Source organism: Bubalus kerabau, chromosome 1 (genome assembly GCF_029407905.1).
Source record: "Bubalus kerabau isolate K-KA32 ecotype Philippines breed swamp buffalo chromosome 1, PCC_UOA_SB_1v2, whole genome shotgun sequence".
Classification (NCBI taxonomy): Eukaryota; Metazoa; Chordata; class Mammalia; order Artiodactyla; family Bovidae; genus Bubalus; species Bubalus kerabau.
Genome location: NC_073624.1, coordinates 147225927 through 147245170, shown reverse-complemented (window position 1 = coordinate 147245170; position 19244 = coordinate 147225927). Strand labels below are relative to the sequence as shown.

General features: G+C 37.2%; 1 protein-coding gene across 7 annotated transcripts in view; it reads left to right on the top strand.

Annotated features, from left to right (window-relative positions):
* Positions 1–19244, top strand: part of CTNNA3 (catenin alpha 3) — a 1911430-nt gene that overhangs the window by 88436 nt on the left and 1803750 nt on the right. For all 7 annotated transcript variants that reach the window (XM_055590589.1, XM_055590598.1, XM_055590586.1 and 4 more), the window contains exon 3: positions 18–210. In XM_055590589.1, coding sequence (XP_055446564.1) covers positions 18–210 — 193 coding nt within the window. The remainder of the gene's footprint in view (positions 1–17; positions 211–19244) is intronic.

Sequence of the window (19244 nt, the reverse complement as noted above, 5' to 3'; positions counted from 1 at the left end):
TGTTTTTCCAATTTTAGGTTACTACACTTGTAAATTGTCCCCAGAATCCTTCCAACAGGAAAAAAGGACGTTCAAAAAGAGCCAGAGTCCTTCTAGCTTCTGTGGAGGAAGCAACTTGGAATTTATTAGACAAGGGAGAGAAGATCGCTCAGGAAGCCACAGTTTTAAAGGAAGAACTTACTAGGGCACTTGAGGAAGTTCGCAAAGAAAGTGAGTATTCTAGTCCTGGTTGGAAGCAACTGCATATCCTTATGGGATTAGATTTGAGTGTTGTGTTTTAGTTGATTTGAGTTTAATTAGTCTTTTGTTGAGCTCTGAGGAGCTAACTGTGGGCGACAGAGTGGCTCATTAGGCAGCTCCAAGACTCAGAGCCCCACTCCTGATTCTTCCTTCATTTTGTTCTCCTCACACCATAGTTTAGCCATAATAAACAGAGAAATGTACACTTTTTGTCATGAAATGAGAAATGACTAATGAAGCTGAAGATGTCTTTTCCCATACATAAAAAATTTGTCAGTTTCCTTGTAAACAATTGGAGATGGAAGTTTCAGACCTGGCCACCTTAGAGGTACATTTTTCATTTTTCTGGAGGTTTATATTTCCTAAACATAAAAAATTGTTTTGCATAAACTATGTATAACTCACGTTGCTGCTGTGTTACTAGTACATGATAAAGGGAAATGTAGTGGGAGTGATAAATCAGGAGCTTGATATGAACATAGGCATACTACTATATATATGACAGATAACCAACAAGGACCTACTGTATAGCACAGGGAACTCTACTCAATATTCTATGATAACCTATATGAGGAAAGAATCTAGAAAAGAATGAATATATGTATATGTATAACCGAATCACTTTGCTGTACAACTGAAATAAACACAACATTGTAAATCAAATATCCTCCAGTTAAAAAACTACACACACAAAATTACATACTAAAAGCATGTATTTCATCTTTTGATATTTTGAATAGTTTTTTTAAACATTTTTATTTATTTTTAATTGAAGGATCATTGCTTTACAATATTGTTAGTTTCTGCCATACATCAACACGAATCAGCCAAAGGTATACATACATCTGCCTCTTGGAACTCCCTCCCACCTCCCACCCCATCCCATGCCCCCTAGGTTGTCACAGAGCACTGATTTGAGCTCCCTGAGTCATACAGCAAAATTCTCACTGGCTATCGATTTTACATATGGTAGTGTATATATTTCATTGAATAGTCTTATAATGAATATATCATTAGCAGGCTATTTTATAAAGAACTGAGCAATACTCTTTTAGTTAGTGGATTGATTTTATATATCAGCATGTGTTAGGAGCTATTTTGAGAGCATAAAGAAGCATAAGAGCATAAAGAAGCAAAAATCCCCATCCCAAATGTAATTTTAAGAAGATCAGGGAATTTTTACTAATTAAATAATTAAAATGAATAATTAACCACAATAAACTTTAGGTCAAATGCAATTTTTTTGGTTATATATGTTATATGTGTGCATGCTGTTGCTTCAATTGTATTCAACTCTTTACAGCTTTATGGACCATAGCCTGCCAGGCTCCTCTGTCCATGGGTTTCTCCAGGCAGGAATAGTGGAGTGGGTTGCCATGCTCTCCTCCAGGAGATCTTCCCTACCCTGGGATCTAACCTGCATCTCTTTTATCTCCTGCATTGGCAGGCAGGTTTTTTTTTTTTTTTTTAACCTCTATTGCCACCTGGGAAGCCCATATATATTATGTATGATTTATATATTAAAGAGATCCTTTGAAAAATATATAAAAAACATAATGTCTAAGATAATTTGAAATAAATTCATCATTCCTCCTTGCTCCCTACCACCTCAGACCCATTTTTCCTCCTGTCTTATCTGCCATGGTATTGTCATCCACTTAGTTACCAAATCAGTTAGACTTTCTGTTTTTATTCTACCCCTCTCTTCCAATTAGTCTCCAAGTTTAACAAATTTTCCTTTTGTTTCTCAGATCTGTTCTCTCTTCTCCATTGTTAATGCTGCCTTCTGAATTTTGGATTACTGCCTTAGCCTTGCCCAATACCAAAGCCAAATGTGTTTTTTAAAAAGTAAAATATACTTCATTGTAGATTTGTTTTGCATTTCTCTAATAATGAGTGATGTTGAGCTTCTTTCCACGTGCTCAAATCCGGTGCTTTGTGACTATCTAGAATGGTGGTGGGATGGTATGTGAGGAGGTAGGGCGGTTCAAGAGGGAGAGGACGTATGTATGCCTACAGCTGATTCATGTTGATGTATGGCAGAAACCAACACAATAATGTAAGCAATTATCCTTCAATTAAAAATGAGTGAGTGAAGTCGCTCAGTCGTGTCCGACTCTTTGGGACCCAATGAACTGTAGCCTATCAGATTTCTCTGTCCATGGGATTTTCCAGGCAAGAGTGCTGGAGTGGATTGCCATTTCCTTCTCCAGGGGGTCTTCCCGACCCAGGAATCAAACCCGGGTCTCCCACATTGCAGGCAGACGCTTTACTGTCTGAGCCACCAGGGAAGCCTCAATTAAAAATAATAAATTAAAAAAAGAAAATATACTTATTTTACTTCCCTGCTTAAAATCCTTTTAGTAACTTTTGAAGGATTAGGGATTATCTTTCTGGATAAGTTCAAACTTTTAAACTCAGCTCCCACAACGTTCCATGTTTGACTTTTACCATTCTCTCCTTTCTCTTTTTATTTTTTGGCTGTACAGTAGCATGGCATGTGGGATCTTAGTTCCTTGGTTAGGGATCGAACCCATGCCCCCTGCAGTGGAAACACAGAATTTTAACCACTGGACCACCAGAGAAGTCTCTAGACACAACTTCTTAAAGGTGGCAAGCATCACGTTTATTTGATACATAACAGACACCTGATAAATGTTTGTTAAACAAAAAAAGAACCTAAGCATCATTTTATATTATAAAAATTTATAATTATTTTTGACTATTTTTATGAAGAAATTTCTTTCATAGTTATGGTTTCTTTGCTAAGTCTTTGGAAAGAATATGAACCCTATTTGGTACTCTTTCTCTCAGAAAATGTGATCTATTTGCCAACATAGTTTCCATAAATCACCTGGCAGTAAATATAGTAAGATGTTGGTCTTTCTTAGAAGAGAATAATAATTGTCAGGAAATGGTATTTGCTTTTTTAAAAAACAGTAATCAACACTTTTAGCTCAACAGAAGTAAATTATTTTAAGGAAAAGTTCTCAAAGAGAAGTCTCTTTGGATTTAGAATTATGCACTGTATCCCTCACTGTGTTCTGTGATAATGTGTGAAATACATATACATGGCATATGCTATATACACAACAAATACATTTGGTTAAAGATCACCAAGCGCTTTATACTCCTAATCTTTTTGACCAACTGCCAAACTGAATTCCTGCCACTAGTGTGTAGGAGGAAAGCAGTGAAATGGCAAATGGTTCTGGAATTTGGGGAATGGCCAATGCTTATCTTGTGGATAGCAGAGATAGTGACCATGAGAGCACTGTTCTCAAAAACTTGGAAGGAATTTTAACTCAGTGGTGGAGTTAAAGTATCAGGAGAATGCGTTCTGATCCAAGTAACTCAGTATAATACTAGAAACACATTTTAAAAATTTCCTGCTTTCATTCTTGTGTGTGTGTGTGTGTGTGCTTTGTCTAGTGTCATAATGTGAAGGAGTTTTGAAGAGCAAATGATAAGTTTAATACTTTTGAAAGAGTGAAGAATACTGCAAGTAGAGGATTTTTTATCTATACTGTATATATATTGGCTTATTTTCAAGAAGAATTCTGACACTAATTCAGAATTTTTTTCTAATAAAAACATAGTATAATTTGCATAGCCTTATTATAGGAGTCTCTTTTATTCTGTTCTACTGCCTTCTGTGGCTTTAGCTAGATAGTCAAAGTGATAAATAAAATGGGCATTTGGTTACCTAAAGAAGCTGCTTGTAGAAGATAGTATATGGATAGTATTGGGGGAGAATGGTGAAAGGAAAGGTGAAACTGTCAAGATCCAGAAACTGTGGTCCATGTATTGATTATATATGGTCACTCATAACCTAATAAATCTTTTACAATGGTAAAGTATTAAATCTGGTATTAAATAGTTTTAGAATATTCATATAACAGTTACCTAGGAATTAGCTAAGAATTATTTATAATGTCTGGATTACATTTTTTGCCTGTAGCCTATTTGCTACTTTTGTGTAACCTTTGCTCTTCTACAACAGACATTTTTTCCAAGTCATACAATTGCTTTAAGGATTTTTAGTGGTTCATTAAGAATGACATATATACAAAAAATACACGTTGTCAAACAAGTCAATATATTTTCATTGTGAATATATGAATGTAACTTCTACCTAGATCAATAATAGAACAATAATAGAATATATAGAATTACAGAATAGAATATATAGAATATGTAGAATAACAATAAATAGCAATTGAAATATATAGAAATAAATAGATAACAATAGACTATATAGAATAACAATAATAGAGTAATAGAATAAAAAATAGAACAATACTAGAACCCTAGAAGCATACCCTGTGTCAGTTACTACTCTCACCACACAGGTTACCATTATCCTGCTTATTACATAGAGTAATTTTTTCCCCCCTCATTTTGATTTTGTATAAGTAGGATCATACAGTATGTAGCCTCTTGAGTATGGCTCCTTTTGCTCAATGTTATCTTTGTGAGGTCTTGCCATATAGTAGTTCATTTGTTTTTGTTGTTGAATGTGTGCATCCTAAGTCACTTCAGTTGTGTCCAACTCTTTGTGATGCTGTGGACTGTAGCCTGTCAGGTTCCTCTGTTCATGGGATTCTCCAGGTGTCAATACTTGAGGGGGTTGCCATGCTCTCCTCTGGGGGATCTTCCTGACCCAGGGATTGTACCCAGGTCTCCTGTGTCTCCTGTATTGGCAGGTACTTTCTTTACCACTGGTGCCACCTGGGAAGCCCCTTCATTGTTTAATAGGCCATAATTATTTATCCACTGTATTGTTGATGAATATTTGAGTTGTTTCCAGTTTTTGGCTTTAATGCACATTCCTCTTATGTACGTATCTGTGTATTACTTATGGCGCATGAATGTAGACATCCTGTTGGGTTTATATCTAGGAATAAAATAGCTAGGTCATAAGGTAAACATTCCTATTTGGAACCAGTCAAAGGCTTTGGCATAGTCAATAAAGCTGAAATAGATGTTTTTCCGGAACTCTCTTGCTTTTTCGATGATCCAGCGGATGTTGGCAATTTGATCTCTGGTTCCTCTGCCTTTTCTAAAACCAGCTTGAACATCTGGAAGTTCACAGTTCACGTATTGCTGAAGCCTGACTTGGAGAATTTTGAGCATTAAAGGAGTACGTCAAGGCTGTCTATTGTCACCCTGCTTATTTAACTTACATGTAGAGTACATCATGAGAAACGTTGGGCTGGAAGAAACACAAGCTGGAATCAAGATTGCCAGGAGAAATACCAATAACCTCAGATATGCAGATGACACCACCCTTATGGCAGAAAGTGAAGAGGAACTAAAAAGCCTCTTGATGAAAGTGAAAGAGGAGAGTGAAAAAGTTGGCTTAAAACTCAACATTCAAAAAACGAAGATCATGGCTTCCAGTCCCATCACTTCATGGCAAATAGAAGGGGAGAAAGTGGAAACAGTGACAGATTTTATTTTCTTGGGGTCCAGAATCACTGCGGATGGTGACTGCAGCCGTGAAATTAAAAGATGCTCGGTTCTTGGAAGGAAAGCTTTGACAAACCTAGACAGCATATTAAAAAGCAGAGACATCACTTTGTCAACAAAGGTCTGGATAGTCAAATCTATGGTTTTTCCAGTTGTCATGTATGAATGTGAGAGTTCGACCATAAAGAAGGTGGAATACTGAAGAATTGATGCTTGTGAACTCTGGTGCTGGAGAAGACTCTTGAGAGTCCCTTGGATGGCTTTCAATCCTAAAGAAAATCAACCCTGAATATTCATTGGAAGGACTGATGCGGAAGCTGAAGCTCTAATGCTTTGGCCACCTGATATGAAGAGCCGACTCATTGGAAAAGACCCTGATGCAGGTAAAAATTGAGGGCAGGAGGAGAAGGGGGCGACAGAGGATGAGATGGTTGAATGGTATCACTGACTCAATGGACATGAGTTTGAGCAAACTCTGGGAGATAGTGCAGGACAGGGGAGCCTGGTGTGCTGCAGTCCATGGGGTCACAAAGAGTGGAACACGATTTAGTGACTGAATAACAACAACAACAACAACAAATGCAATTCTATTTTTAGTTTTTAAAGAAATCTCTATACTGTTTTCCACAGTGACTGTATCAATTCGCATCCCCAGCAGCAGTATAGGAGGGTTCCTTTTTCTCCACACCCTCTCCAGCATCTGTCGACTTTCTAATGGTGGCCATTCTGACCTGTGTGATGTGATAACTTATTCTAGTTTTGATTTGCATTTGTCTAATAATTAGCGATATTGAGTGTCTTTTCATGTGCTTATTGGCCAGCTGTATGTCTTCTCTGGAGAATGTCTGTTTAGGTCTTCTGCCATTTTTTGATTGGATGGTATTTTTGTTGTTGTTGTGATTGTGTTGTGTAAGTTGTTTGTATCATTTGGAAATTAATTCCTTGTTGGTTGCATTGTTTGCAAATATTTTTTCCCAGTCTATAGGTTCTCTTTTCTTTTTGTTGATGATTTTCTTTGCTGGGCAAAACTTATAAGTTTGATTATGTCCCATTTGTTTATTTTTGCTTTTATTTCTATTGCCTTGAAAAACTCATTGTAGTTTAAATTTGTTCTTGATATGAGATTTTAGTTGTGATATTAAAAAATCTTCTCCCTTTATTTAAGCATTTTTGTTATTTATAAGTAGTTTTGATAAATTCAGGTAAATCATTTTGTTCCTTTATGGGTAGAGATTTTTGTTATGTTTAAAAAATTTGCCTATTACCAAGTCAGGAGGATATCCTCTTGTGTTGTCATCTAGAGGCTTTATTGTTTTACCTGTACAATCTACATGGATATACATTTTATAAATGGTGTGATTTCAGTTCAGTTCAGTTGCTCAGTCATGTCTGACTCTTTGCGACCCCATGAATTGCGGCACGCCAGGCCTCCCTGTCCATCACCAACTCCCAGAGTTCACTCAGACTCACGTCCATCGAGTCAGTGATGCCATCCAGCCATCTCATCCTCTGTCGTCCCCTTCTCCTACTGCCCCCAATCCCTCACAACATCAGAGTCTTTTCCAATGAGTCAACTCTTCGCATGAGGTGGCCAAAGTACTGGAGTTTCAGCTTCAGCATCAGTCCTTCCAAAGAAATCCCAGGGCTGATCTCCTTCAGAATGGACTGGTTGGATGTCCTTGCAGTCCAAGGGACTCTCAAGAGTCTTCTCCAACACTACAGTTCAAAAGCATCAATTCTTTGGCGCTCAGCCTTCTTCACAGTCCAACTCTCACATCCATACATGACCACAGGAAAAACCATAGCCTTGACTAGACGGACCTTTGTTGGCAAAGTAATGTCTCTGCTTTTGAATACGCTGTCTAGGTTGGTCATAACTTTCCTTCCAAGGAGTAAGCGTCTTTTAATTTCATGGCTGCAGTCACCATCTGCAGTGCTTTTGGAGCCCAAAAAAATAAAGTCTGACACTGTTTCCACTGTTTCCCCATCTATTTCCCATGAAGTGGTGGGACCGGATGCCATGATCTTCGTTTTCTGAATGTTGAGCTTTAAGCCAACTTTTTCACTCTCTACTCATGGTGTGATTTAGAGGTCATAATTCACTTTTTTATATGAGAATACAATTAATCCAGTATCATATAGATGCATATAGAAGTTTAATGGTTCCCATACCATTTATTGAAAAAAACCCTTACAATCCTAATCTTTCTCAACTAAATCATTTTTGCACCATTGTTGAAAAGTAGTTGACCATCTCTGTGTGAGTCTACTTTGGAACTCTCTTCTGTTCCATTGATTGACATATCAATCCTTATGGCAATAATACATTGTTTTGATTACTGTATACCAGAGTAAGTATTGAAATCAAAATTATTTTCATTTGGTTATACTAGGTCCCATGCATACCCATAGAAATCTTGGAAATTTTTATAAAACAAGCCTGCTGAGATTTTGATTGGGATTAAATTGGGTCTTTTGATCAGTTTGTGCTGAGTTGATATTTCAATATTTATGAGTCTTCTGATTCAAAACATGTAACTCATTTTTCAAAATGATATTTAAATGATACTTTAAAAGATTTTAATTTTAAATCTGTCTTCAAATTCATCACACTCCCCCTGCCATCTTCAGGATATTTTTAAGTCCATCCAGTGAATTTTTCCTTTAGATATTATACATTTTTATTTCTTTAATTTTCATTAAAAAAATAGTTTTTATTTCTGTGAAAATAGATATAGAAACAATTTTCTTTAATTTCTTTCCAAATTCTAGTTCCCTAATGAAATTTTGTCTTGCCATTACTTTTCTTGAATGTTTCCTTTAAAGTTAATTTCTGTATCTGACATTTTCAATATGTGGTTCTCCTATAGGTTTGTTTCTATTGTCTGTTATTTTCTTTTGGTTTTTAAAGTAACTGATTTTGTCTACTGCTGTCTTGGATAGTTTTTGATCAAATGCTTGGCATCATGAATGAAAAATTTAAAAATTAATTTTTAAAGATTATTCTATCTCTAGCTAGTCCTTGGGCTTCCCAGGTGGTCTAGTGGTGAAGAATCTGCCAGCCAATGTAGGAGGCACAGGAGATGTGAGTTTGATCCCTGGGTTTGGAGGATCCCCTGGAGAAGGAAATGGCAACCCACTCCCATATTCTTGTCTGGAAAATTTCCATGGATGGAAGAATCTGGTGGTCTAAGGTCCAAGGGTCCTGGTGGTCTGCAGTACACAGAGTTGGACACAATTGAGCGACTGAGCACACACAACTAGCTCTTACTCTTGGATGTAGCAACTCAGAGTTCTCAACTCAAAGTATAGGATATTTAATAGGACATTTCATCTTAGGCAGTCTCAGAGCTCCAATTTTTTTATCCCTCACTCAATTCTCAGTTGGTAAAGAATCCGCCTGTAATACAGGAGACCCAGATTTGATTCCTTGGCCAGGAAGATCCACTGGAGAAGATATAGGCTACTCACTTCACTATTTTTGGGCTTCCCTGGTGGCTCAGCTGGTAAGGAATCCATCTGAAATGTAGGAGACCTGGGTTTGATCCCTGGTTTGGGAAGATCCCCTGGAGAAGGAACAGGCTACCCACTCCAGAATTCTGGCTTGGAGAATTCCATGGATGTATAGTCCATGGGTTAGAAAAGAGTTCTACATGACTGAGCAACTTTCCCTTTCACTTTCATTTCCTCAAGGAGGACAAAATTGTTTGCTTTATATCTCATTCTCTCAGCTGCCATTTTTTTTTTGTTTGGACTTCTCTCTTATTCAGTCATTATGCTATTTGGTTTCCTATAATCATATACAAAAAGTTAGCTTCAAGTGAATTTAGGATCTAAATATTAAGACAAAAATTAAAAACTCAGTGAAAATTAAAGGTGAATATTTGTAAGGCTTTGGATGTTCAACAGGATTTATTAATCATGAAACAAATTTAAAGAAAAGATTGATACATTTTATTATATCAAAATTAAGAGCTTTATTTAAAAAATTATTTATTTATTTATCTGCATGGGTCTCAGCCAAAGAATATTCAAACTACTGCACAATTGCACTCATCTCACATGCTAGCAAAGTAATGCTCAAAATTCTCCAAGCTAGGCTTCAACAGTATGTGAACTGTGAGCTTCCAGATGTTCAAGCTGGATTTAGAAAAGGTAGAGGAACCAGAGGTCAAATTGCCAACATCCATTGGATCATAAAAAAAGCAAGAGAATTCCTGAAAAACATCTAATTCTGCTTCATTGACTATGCTAAAGCCTTTGACTGTGTGGATCACAACAAACTGTGGAAAATTCTTCAAGAGTTAGGAATACCAGACCACCTTACCTGCCTCCTGAGAAACTTGTATGCAGGTCAAGAAGCAACAGTTAGAACAGCACATGGAACGATGGACTGGTTCCAAATTGGGAAAGGAGGATGTCAAGGCTGCAAATTGTTACCCTGCTTATTTAACTTATACTCAGAGTACATCGTGTGAAATGCTGGGATGGATGAAGCACAAGCCAGAATCAAGATTGCAGGAGAAATATCAGTAACCTCAGATACACAGATGACACCACCTTTATGACAGAAAGTGAAGAGGAACTAAAGAACCTCTTGATGAAGGTGAAAGAAGAGAGTGAAAAAGCTGCTTTAAAACTCAACGTTAAAAAAAGACCAAGATTATGGCATCCGATCCCATCACTTCATGGCAAATAGGTGGGGAAACAAAGGAAACAGTGACAAACTTTTCTTGTGCTCCAAAATCACTGTGGGCAGTGACTGCAGCCATGGAATTAAAAGACTCTTGCTCTTTGGTAGAAAAGCTATGACCAAACTAGACAGTGTATTAAAAAGCAGAAACATAACTTTGCCAACGAAGTCCGTCTAGTCAAAGCTATGGTTTTTCCAGAAATCATGTATGGATATGAGCGTTGGACCATAAAGAAGGCTGAGCACTGAAGAATTGATGCTTCTGAACTGTGATATTGGAGAAGACTCTTGACTCCCTTGGAGTGCAAGGAGATCAAACCAGTCAATCCTAAAGGAAATCAATCCTGAATATTCACTGAAGGACTGATGCCGAAGCTGAAGCTCCACTACTTTGGCCCCTGATGCGAAAAGCTGACCCTGGTGTGAAGAGCTGACTGATTGGAAAAGATCCTGATGCTGGGAAAGGTTGAAGGCAAGAAGAGATGGGGATGACAGAGGATGAGATGGTTGGATGGCATCACCGACTCAATGGACATGAGTTTGAGCAAGCTCCAGGAGATGGTGAAGGACAGGGAAACCTGGTGTGTTGCAGTCCATGGGTGGCAAAGAATTGGACTCAACTGAGTGATTGAACAACATGGGTCTTAGTTGCTGCATGCTGGATTTCTCCTTGCATTTGCATGGGCTTAGTTGCCCTGAAAAAATGTGGGGATCGTAGTTTACACATCAGGGACCAAACCCAGGTCCTGTCCACTGGAAGGTGAATTGTTAACCACTGGACCACCAGGGAAGTCTCTGAGAACTTTCTTACATCATAAAATTTTTAAGGAAAATGAGAAGGTGATCTAGGAAAGATATTGGCATAAACACTAGGCATTATAAGAAGAACACATAGGTGTAGGTTATAGGTTTAGTTGCTAAGTTGCATCTGACTCTTGTGACCCCATGGACTGTATCCTGCCAGGCTTGTCTGTCCATAGGATTCTTCAGGCAAGAATACTGGAGTGGGTTGCCATTTCCTTCTCCAGGGGATTTTCCCATCCAGGAATTGAACCCAGGTCTCCTGAATACAGGCAGATTTTTTTACCAAATGAGCTACAAGAACACATAGGAATGCATAAATCAATAAGCAAAGGAAAAATGAGCATGAAAGATTTTTACAAAAGAATAAGCACCAACAAAAATCAAAGAGACGTTCAACCACACTGATTATCAGGGAGATGCAAATAATATTTAATTTTATGCAATTCAATTGGTAAAAATTAAAAAATCTAATATGTTAGACAGCCATTGAAGCAATAGGATTTTATATGTTGCCTGTGGGAATGTAAATTGATGCAACTATTTCAAAACAGTTTTGGTACGTCACTTTTGTCAAATGCCAAAGTTCCATATACATGTGTTTCTGGACTCAATTATATTTCTGGTGTTGTTGGTGTGTAAAAACGCAGTTGTCTTTTAAAGATTGGTACTTCTTGAGATATTACCTTTGAAATGAAATATTTGGATAGTAATTTTAAAAGGAGGGAAACATTTGAGCCATGCAAACACATATGGTCTGTTTCTTTGGTATCCTTATGATGGTAAGATTATGGTACTTTATTTGGCTTATGTTAGAAGCAAATTTTACAGAAGTGACCTAGTATATGGCATGCTATTCATACATAGAATTGCAAAGAACAAATAACTGTTTTGATAGAGAAATACATACTTTATATTAATAAACATTTAGGAAAATATGCTCTTCTCAGGGGGCTTTCCTGGTGGCTAAGTGGGTAAAGAGTCCACCTGCAATGCAGGTGACACAGGCAGATGCAGGATCCATCCTTGGGTCAGGAAGATCCCCTGGAGGAGAGCATGGCAATCCACTCCACTATACTTGCCTGGAGAATCCCATGGGCAGAGTAGCCTGGTGGGCTACAGTCCATAGGGTTGCACAGAGTTGGACATTATTGGTGACTGAGCATGCATGCACACAAGCTGTTCTCAGATCTCTAATTCTAAAGATGCTACTTTTTCTCATATGTAGAAAGGTATGTATGGTGATACATGGTCTATTGTAGTGACTGGGATAATTATACTTTGAAGTTTTGTTAACATCATGAAATATCATAATAAGTTTTTTTTTTTTCTTTAAAACATTTTTTTATTGGAGGATAGTTGATTTACAATGTTGTGTTAGTTTTAGGTGTACAGCAGAACAAATCAATTATACATATATCCCTTCTTTTTTACATTCTTTGCCCATGTAGGTCATTACAGAGTATTGAGTAGTTTCCTGTGCTATACATTATGTCATTATTAGTTATCTATTTTATATATAGTAGTGTTTATGTGTCAATCCCAATCTTCCAATTTATCCTTCCCTGACACCCAATTTCAATAGGGTTGTTAACGCCCTTCTTGACAATTGGTAATCAGTTTTTGAATATTACTCTCTATTTGCTCACCAAGTTACTCCCAAATCTCTTACCTATTGACCTTGCTTATATATCTTTTTTCCATACAAAAAAGTTTTCAAGTCAAATATGTCCATTTTTTATTCTTCTTGTAAACTTCTTGATTTCCATTCTTGTTTAAGGTCTCCCCCTACTTGTTCATTGTAGTCTCCAAGATTTTCCTAAAGGATTTTTAATATTTTATTTTTTACATTTGAGTTTTTTTTAATTTTATTTTATTTTTTAAACTTTACATAATTGTATTAGTTTTGCCAAATATCAAAATGAATCCACCACAGGTATACATGTGTTCCCCATCCTGAACCCTCCTCCCTCCTCCCTCCCCACACCATCCCTCTGGGTCGTCCCAGTGCACCAGCCCCAAGCATCCAGTATCGTGCATCGAACCTGGACTGGCGACTCGTTTCATACATGATATTTTACATGTTTCAATGCCATTCTCCCAAATCTTCCCACCCTCTCCCTCTCTCTCAGAGTCCATAAGACTGTTCTATACATCAGTGTCTCTTTTGCTGTCTCGTACACAGGGTTATTGTTACCATCTTTCTAAATTCCATATATATGCGTTAGTATACTGTATTGGTGTTTTTCTTTCTGGCTTACTTCACTCTGTATAATAGGCTCCAGTTTCATCCACCTCATTAGAACTGATTCAAATGTATTCTTTTTAATGGCTGATAATGGCATAATAAGTTTTTGAGATAAACACTAAAGATATTAATTGTGCTGTTTGGAAAAAAAAGATAACTAATGATCTGGGTTTAGCAAAAGTCTTAAAGATCTGTCAGTCAAATCAGAGTCTTTTTCCTTAGAATATTTAAAAATAATATTTAGCTTTCTCATGTAAGCATTAACTACTTTATCTTAATAATTACACAGTTTTAGATATAAAAGAGGTGCCTCCTTAATGTGTAAAGGGATAATTTGAGATCTCAAGAGTGTTCAGAGAAATTTAAGTTAAATTTAAGATTTAACTCTTTTGTATACTTCCAGACAAACCAAGGTGCCTACAGAAGTGGTGTACAACACCTATCAAATCCTCATATACTTTGGTTTAACTTATCTGGAGCTGAAAAGTGTTGTTTAACACCAGTAGTCTTGGCAGTTAAGCCTACCAAAGTCAGCAGTTGGAAACATGTATTATGGCCTTCATGTTCACATATGTCAAATGGGAGAGGACTTGCAAATATGTTGGAATCCTGCCACTGCTAAAATATTTCCCCATCTATTTTTAATTATGGGCCTCCACCAAGGCCACCATGAGCCAATAAATGAGGAGCTTTTTAATCCATCAGGGGCCCTCTAATTAATTTCTTCTCAAATAGGGGGCTATGGTATTTTATACTAAAAGAAATGCTACGCTGTCTAGTCTACTAATGCCGTAGCCTCCCAACTAAATGGCATGTTTGAAAAGCTTAGGCCAGCAGCAGCTGACAGCTTGCCCCACTTTGCTGGCTCATGAGTATTTCTAGCAGGATATATGATGTGACTTGTACCTAGGGGACTATCTCCCTCCAGTGAGAAGCAAACAGGTAAAATGTACACATTCTTCTTGTGCATAATATATGTATTTAGGGTATTTAAAAAATTCTCCCTCTTTCTACATTTCCATAGTTCTTTATCTTTATGATTTGCAAGACCCCAGGTTTACATGTTTTTCCCCAAGCAGGAATTAGGAATGAAAACTTACTATCATCCATATTAGTTAGAGAAGACAATTACTCCTAGAAATGATTATTTCTGGAAGATGGTATCTTGAAAGTGTAATTAATCTTCCTATCAGAATACTTGAGTACTTACTCAAACAACAAATGCCATTATAGAATTTCCAATATTGAACCTTAAAATGTTATCTATTGCCTTCCTGGTCATTCAGGGCTTTTTTTTTTTTTTTTTTTTGGTATAAGAAAATAAATTATTTCCCATGGAAAGTAGAGATTTAAGAAATTTATTAGTGTCCATTTTGGGTGACCTGAGTTGAAAGATCTTATCTCTTGAAACTCATATCTATGGGACATTTTTTAACATAAGAAAATAGCAGTTCATTTTTAGTTAACCGCCCCTAAGTAATAGGTTAGCTCTATGCACTCTGCTCAACAGCATTGCAGTTAGGACTTAGATAAGATGTTTGGTGTTTACCACCACTTACTCACAGCCTATATATGGTTTCAAAGGCAACAGCTGCTGCCTTGTTATTTCCATCTATTGCTATATTGATGTTGTATGTATTTAACTGTTATTATATCTCAAGAGTATTCTTAGATGCGCATATAGTCACAAATACAATAATCTTTTCAACCAAGTATAGTGTGTTTTAGAAGTTGCTGTTTATTCTTCATTAGAAAGGGGATGATGAACTCTTGTTCAAACACATTTTAGCATGCATGCATGGTGTCTTGTAATTGGCAGAATGTTTATGGAAACACTTCCATTGAAGACTGATGAGCTAATTAGCCACATTGCTTGTAAACTACTAATTGCTGGAAAACACTCAACGTGGAATCCCTTAGTGTTCCCTTGAAAAATCTGCAGCAGACTTTTTTAAAATGGAAGTATAGTTGATTTACAATACCGTGGTAGTTTCAGGTATACAGCAAAGCAATTTAGTTATATATATATATATTTTGGATTATATTCCATTATAGGTTATTATAAGATATTGAATATAATCCCATGTCTATACAGTAAATCTTTTTTATCTGTTTTATGTATAGTAGTTTGTATCTGTTAATCCCAGCAGCAGGCTTTTATTATAGTGCATTTGATATTCTCAGCAAACTCTTCAGTGTTGCCCATCTCGCACTGCTCTGTAGGGAGTTGTGTGTGCATGCTCAGTTGTTAAGTCACATCCAACTCCTTGCAACTCCAGGCTCCTCTGTCCATGGAATTTTCCCAGGCAAGAATACTGTGGTGGATTGTCATTTCCTTCTCCAGGGGATATTCCCAACCCAATCCAGGGTTGGAACCCATGTCTCCTGCATTGGCAGGTGGGTTCTTTACCTCCGAGCCATCAGAGAAGACTGTGCAGTGGGTTGGGGAGTACTCTATGTGTGTGTGCAGCCATCTCAATTTCAGTCACTTGATACACTGGATTTATGGCATGTAGGCAGGCTGATATGAGAAGTAACAGCCATGTCAGTTTTGAAAGTAAGAGAAATTCAGTAACTCATATACCCTGTCAGTTCAGTTCAGTCGCTCAGTCCTGTCTGACTCTTTGCGACCCCATGAACTGCAGCACGCCAGGCCTCCCTGTCCATCACCAACTCCTGGAATTTACCCAAACTCATGTCCATTAAGTCAGTGATGCCATCTAGCCATCTCATCCTCTGTCATCCCCTTCTCCTCCTGCCCTCAATCTTTCCCAGCATCAGGGTCTTTTCAAATGAGTCAGCTCCTCGCATCAGGTGGCCAAAAGATTGGAGTTTCAGCTTCAACATCAGTCCTTTCAATGAACACCCAGGACTGATCTCCTTTAGGATGGACTGGTTGGATCTCCTTGCAGTCCAAGGGACGCTCAAGAGTCTTCTCCAACACCACAGTTCAAAAGCATCAATTCTTCTGTGCTCAGCTTTCTTTATAGTCCAACTCTCACATCCATACATGACCACTGGAAAATCATAGCCTTGACTAGATGGACCTTTGTTGGCAAAGTAATGTCTCTGCTTTTTAATATACTGTTTAGGTTGGTCATAACTTTCCTTCTAAGGAGTAAGTGTCTTTTAATTTCATGGCTGCAATCACCATCTGCAGTGATTTTGGAGCCCCCCAAAATATAGTCAGCCACTGTTTCCACTGTTTCCCCATCTATTTCCCATGAAGTGATGGGACCAGATGCCATGATCTTAGTTTTCTGAATGTTGAGCTTTAAACCAACTTTTTCACTCTCCTCTTTCACTTTCATCAAGAGGCTCTTTAGTTCTTCTTCACTTTCTGCCATAAGGGTGGTGTCATCTGCATATCTGAGGTTATTGATATTTCTCCCGGCAATCTTGATTCCAGCTTATGCTTCCTCCAGCCCAGTGTTTCTCATGATTTACTCTGCATATAAGTTAAATAAGCAGGGTGACAATATACAGCCTTGACATACTCCTTTTCCTATTTGGAACCAGTCTGTTCCATGTCCAGTTCTAACTGTTGCTTCTTGACCTGCATACAGGTTTCTCAAGAGGCAGGTCAGGTGATCTGGTATTTCCATCTCTTTCAGAATTTTCCACAGTTTATTGTGATCCACACAGTCAAAGGCTTTGGCATAGTCAATAAAGCAGAAATAGATGTTTCTATTTCTATGTAACATATACCCTTTACTTTGATGTATAATTCAAAGACAGGAGCAAAGATTTAATGCACATTAACAGGTTGATTTGTAATTAATGAGTCCTAGAAACTAAAATGTGGTCTGAAACCTCAGCTGATAAAGTCTGAATTTAAAGGCATGATACGTAAAGCCATGGCTTTGCTAGTGTGGCACTTTGCTAGAGGGATGGTACCATGTTGTAGTTATTTCATAAATGTCTGTAAAGGTAACAGAGTATGTAATGCTGACAAGTGATCTAAAGTTTATGCTCATGGAAGACGGGTCTGAACATTATTGTTTTGTTGCATATTCTAGTGTTAAAGTGTGCATTAAGCTGTCAGCAGTTTCTCAGGGTTAGAAATAAGAATCTAAGGTTTTTTGACTCTTCTCATCTCTTACTTCAGTTTCAAAGGAAGTGGTATTCCTTTATACACATTAAAACTAATCTTTCCAATCATTACTTGGATCATAGCTCATCTCTTCTCTTCTCTTGAGAGACTTTAATTCTACAATTATCTTTTTATTTCCTCTCTAGGCTATACATTCATTTTCCTTTTCATTTGTTCTTTCTTCACACATATTAGTTTTCCCCTGCCTGATGATTGGCAACTATTCAATAAAAACTGCATATCTCTTTAGTCTAATTTCTTAACTCCTAATGCTAATTTAGCTTATCTAAAGGATAAGCTAAAGAGGATGAGACGGTTGGATGGCATCATCAACTCAGTGGACATGAATTTGAGCGGATTCTGGGAGATAGTAAAGGACAGGGAAACCTGGCGTGCTGTAGTCCATGGGGTTGCAAAGTTGAACACGACTGAGCGCCTGAACAACAACAAATAATTTTTGTATTTATTGGATGTTGAAATGATATACTTTGAATATATTGGTAAAAAATATATATAATTTAGAAACTCACTTTACCTATTTTTACATTAAATTAAAAAAAATATTTACCTGGACTTGCCTGGTGGTCCAGTGGTTAAGACTTCACTTTCCAGTGTAGTGGGTGCAGGTTCAGTCCCTGGTTGGGAAGCTGAGATCCCACATACCTAGTGGCCAACAAACCAATACATAAAACAGAAGCGCTATTGTAACAAATTCAATAAAAACTGTAAAAATGGTCCACGTAAAAAAATCTTTAAAAATGAAAAATATTTACCCATATACTTAAAAAATGTTTCTTAATGTGAATATTTTAAAAATGTAGCTACCAAAATGTTTTAAATTGTGTATGTGGCTCATATTAGTTTTCTATTGGACAGTGCAGAGTTAAAGTCTGTCTTTGCCTGATGCCACTGGGAACTCTGAACAATGAATGACACTGGAGTTGTCTCCCCTTGAGTCAAGGGAGCCAACCTTTTATGTCACAGACTCAGTTAGTCACTGGCTAGTGGCCACTTTTATGTTTCTTACCCATCTCAAATCATAACTCACAGGCATAATATAGTTTTGAATATTTGGGAGACTCTTTCATAAACTTGACCACAGATCTTCTATGTGCCATACTGGATTTGATTAAAGACCACCATGTAGTTAATAAGTCTTAAAGGATGGAAATCATCAAACACCAGTGGTTTTCCTGTGTAATATTTTGTTACTTAGGTATCTGTCTTTCTTGGGCATTTAAACATGAAACTCATTACACAGAAATGGCAATATTTTGCATAGCTGTATTGATGCTTGTTTCTGACAAGTGCTAGACAATTGTCAGTAGTTTTGATTTCTCTTTAAAGAGACTTCTCGTTTATATTTTCCAAGGAGAAATGTTATAATTAAAAGCTATACTACTCTCTCATGCCTTTTGGATCAATGTATATATCATAAAGTCATTAGGAGCTGGTGTACAGACAGTGATGGGGTTGGGATAGAATCAGTTCATTGATGTTCAAGAAAAAAGACAAAGCCCAGAAAAAAAAAATTCTCAGAGCCAGAGATAATAGTTCTTTGTCTTTTATCCCAGTTTGTAAGAATGCAATCTGGACAGAAAAGGAAGCAAGTTTAAGCAGTGCCTGGAGAAGGGCAGCTGCTAAGGCTTGGAGCACATGGAAGAGACAGCATTCCGTAGTTTCTGTCTTTTCTCTTC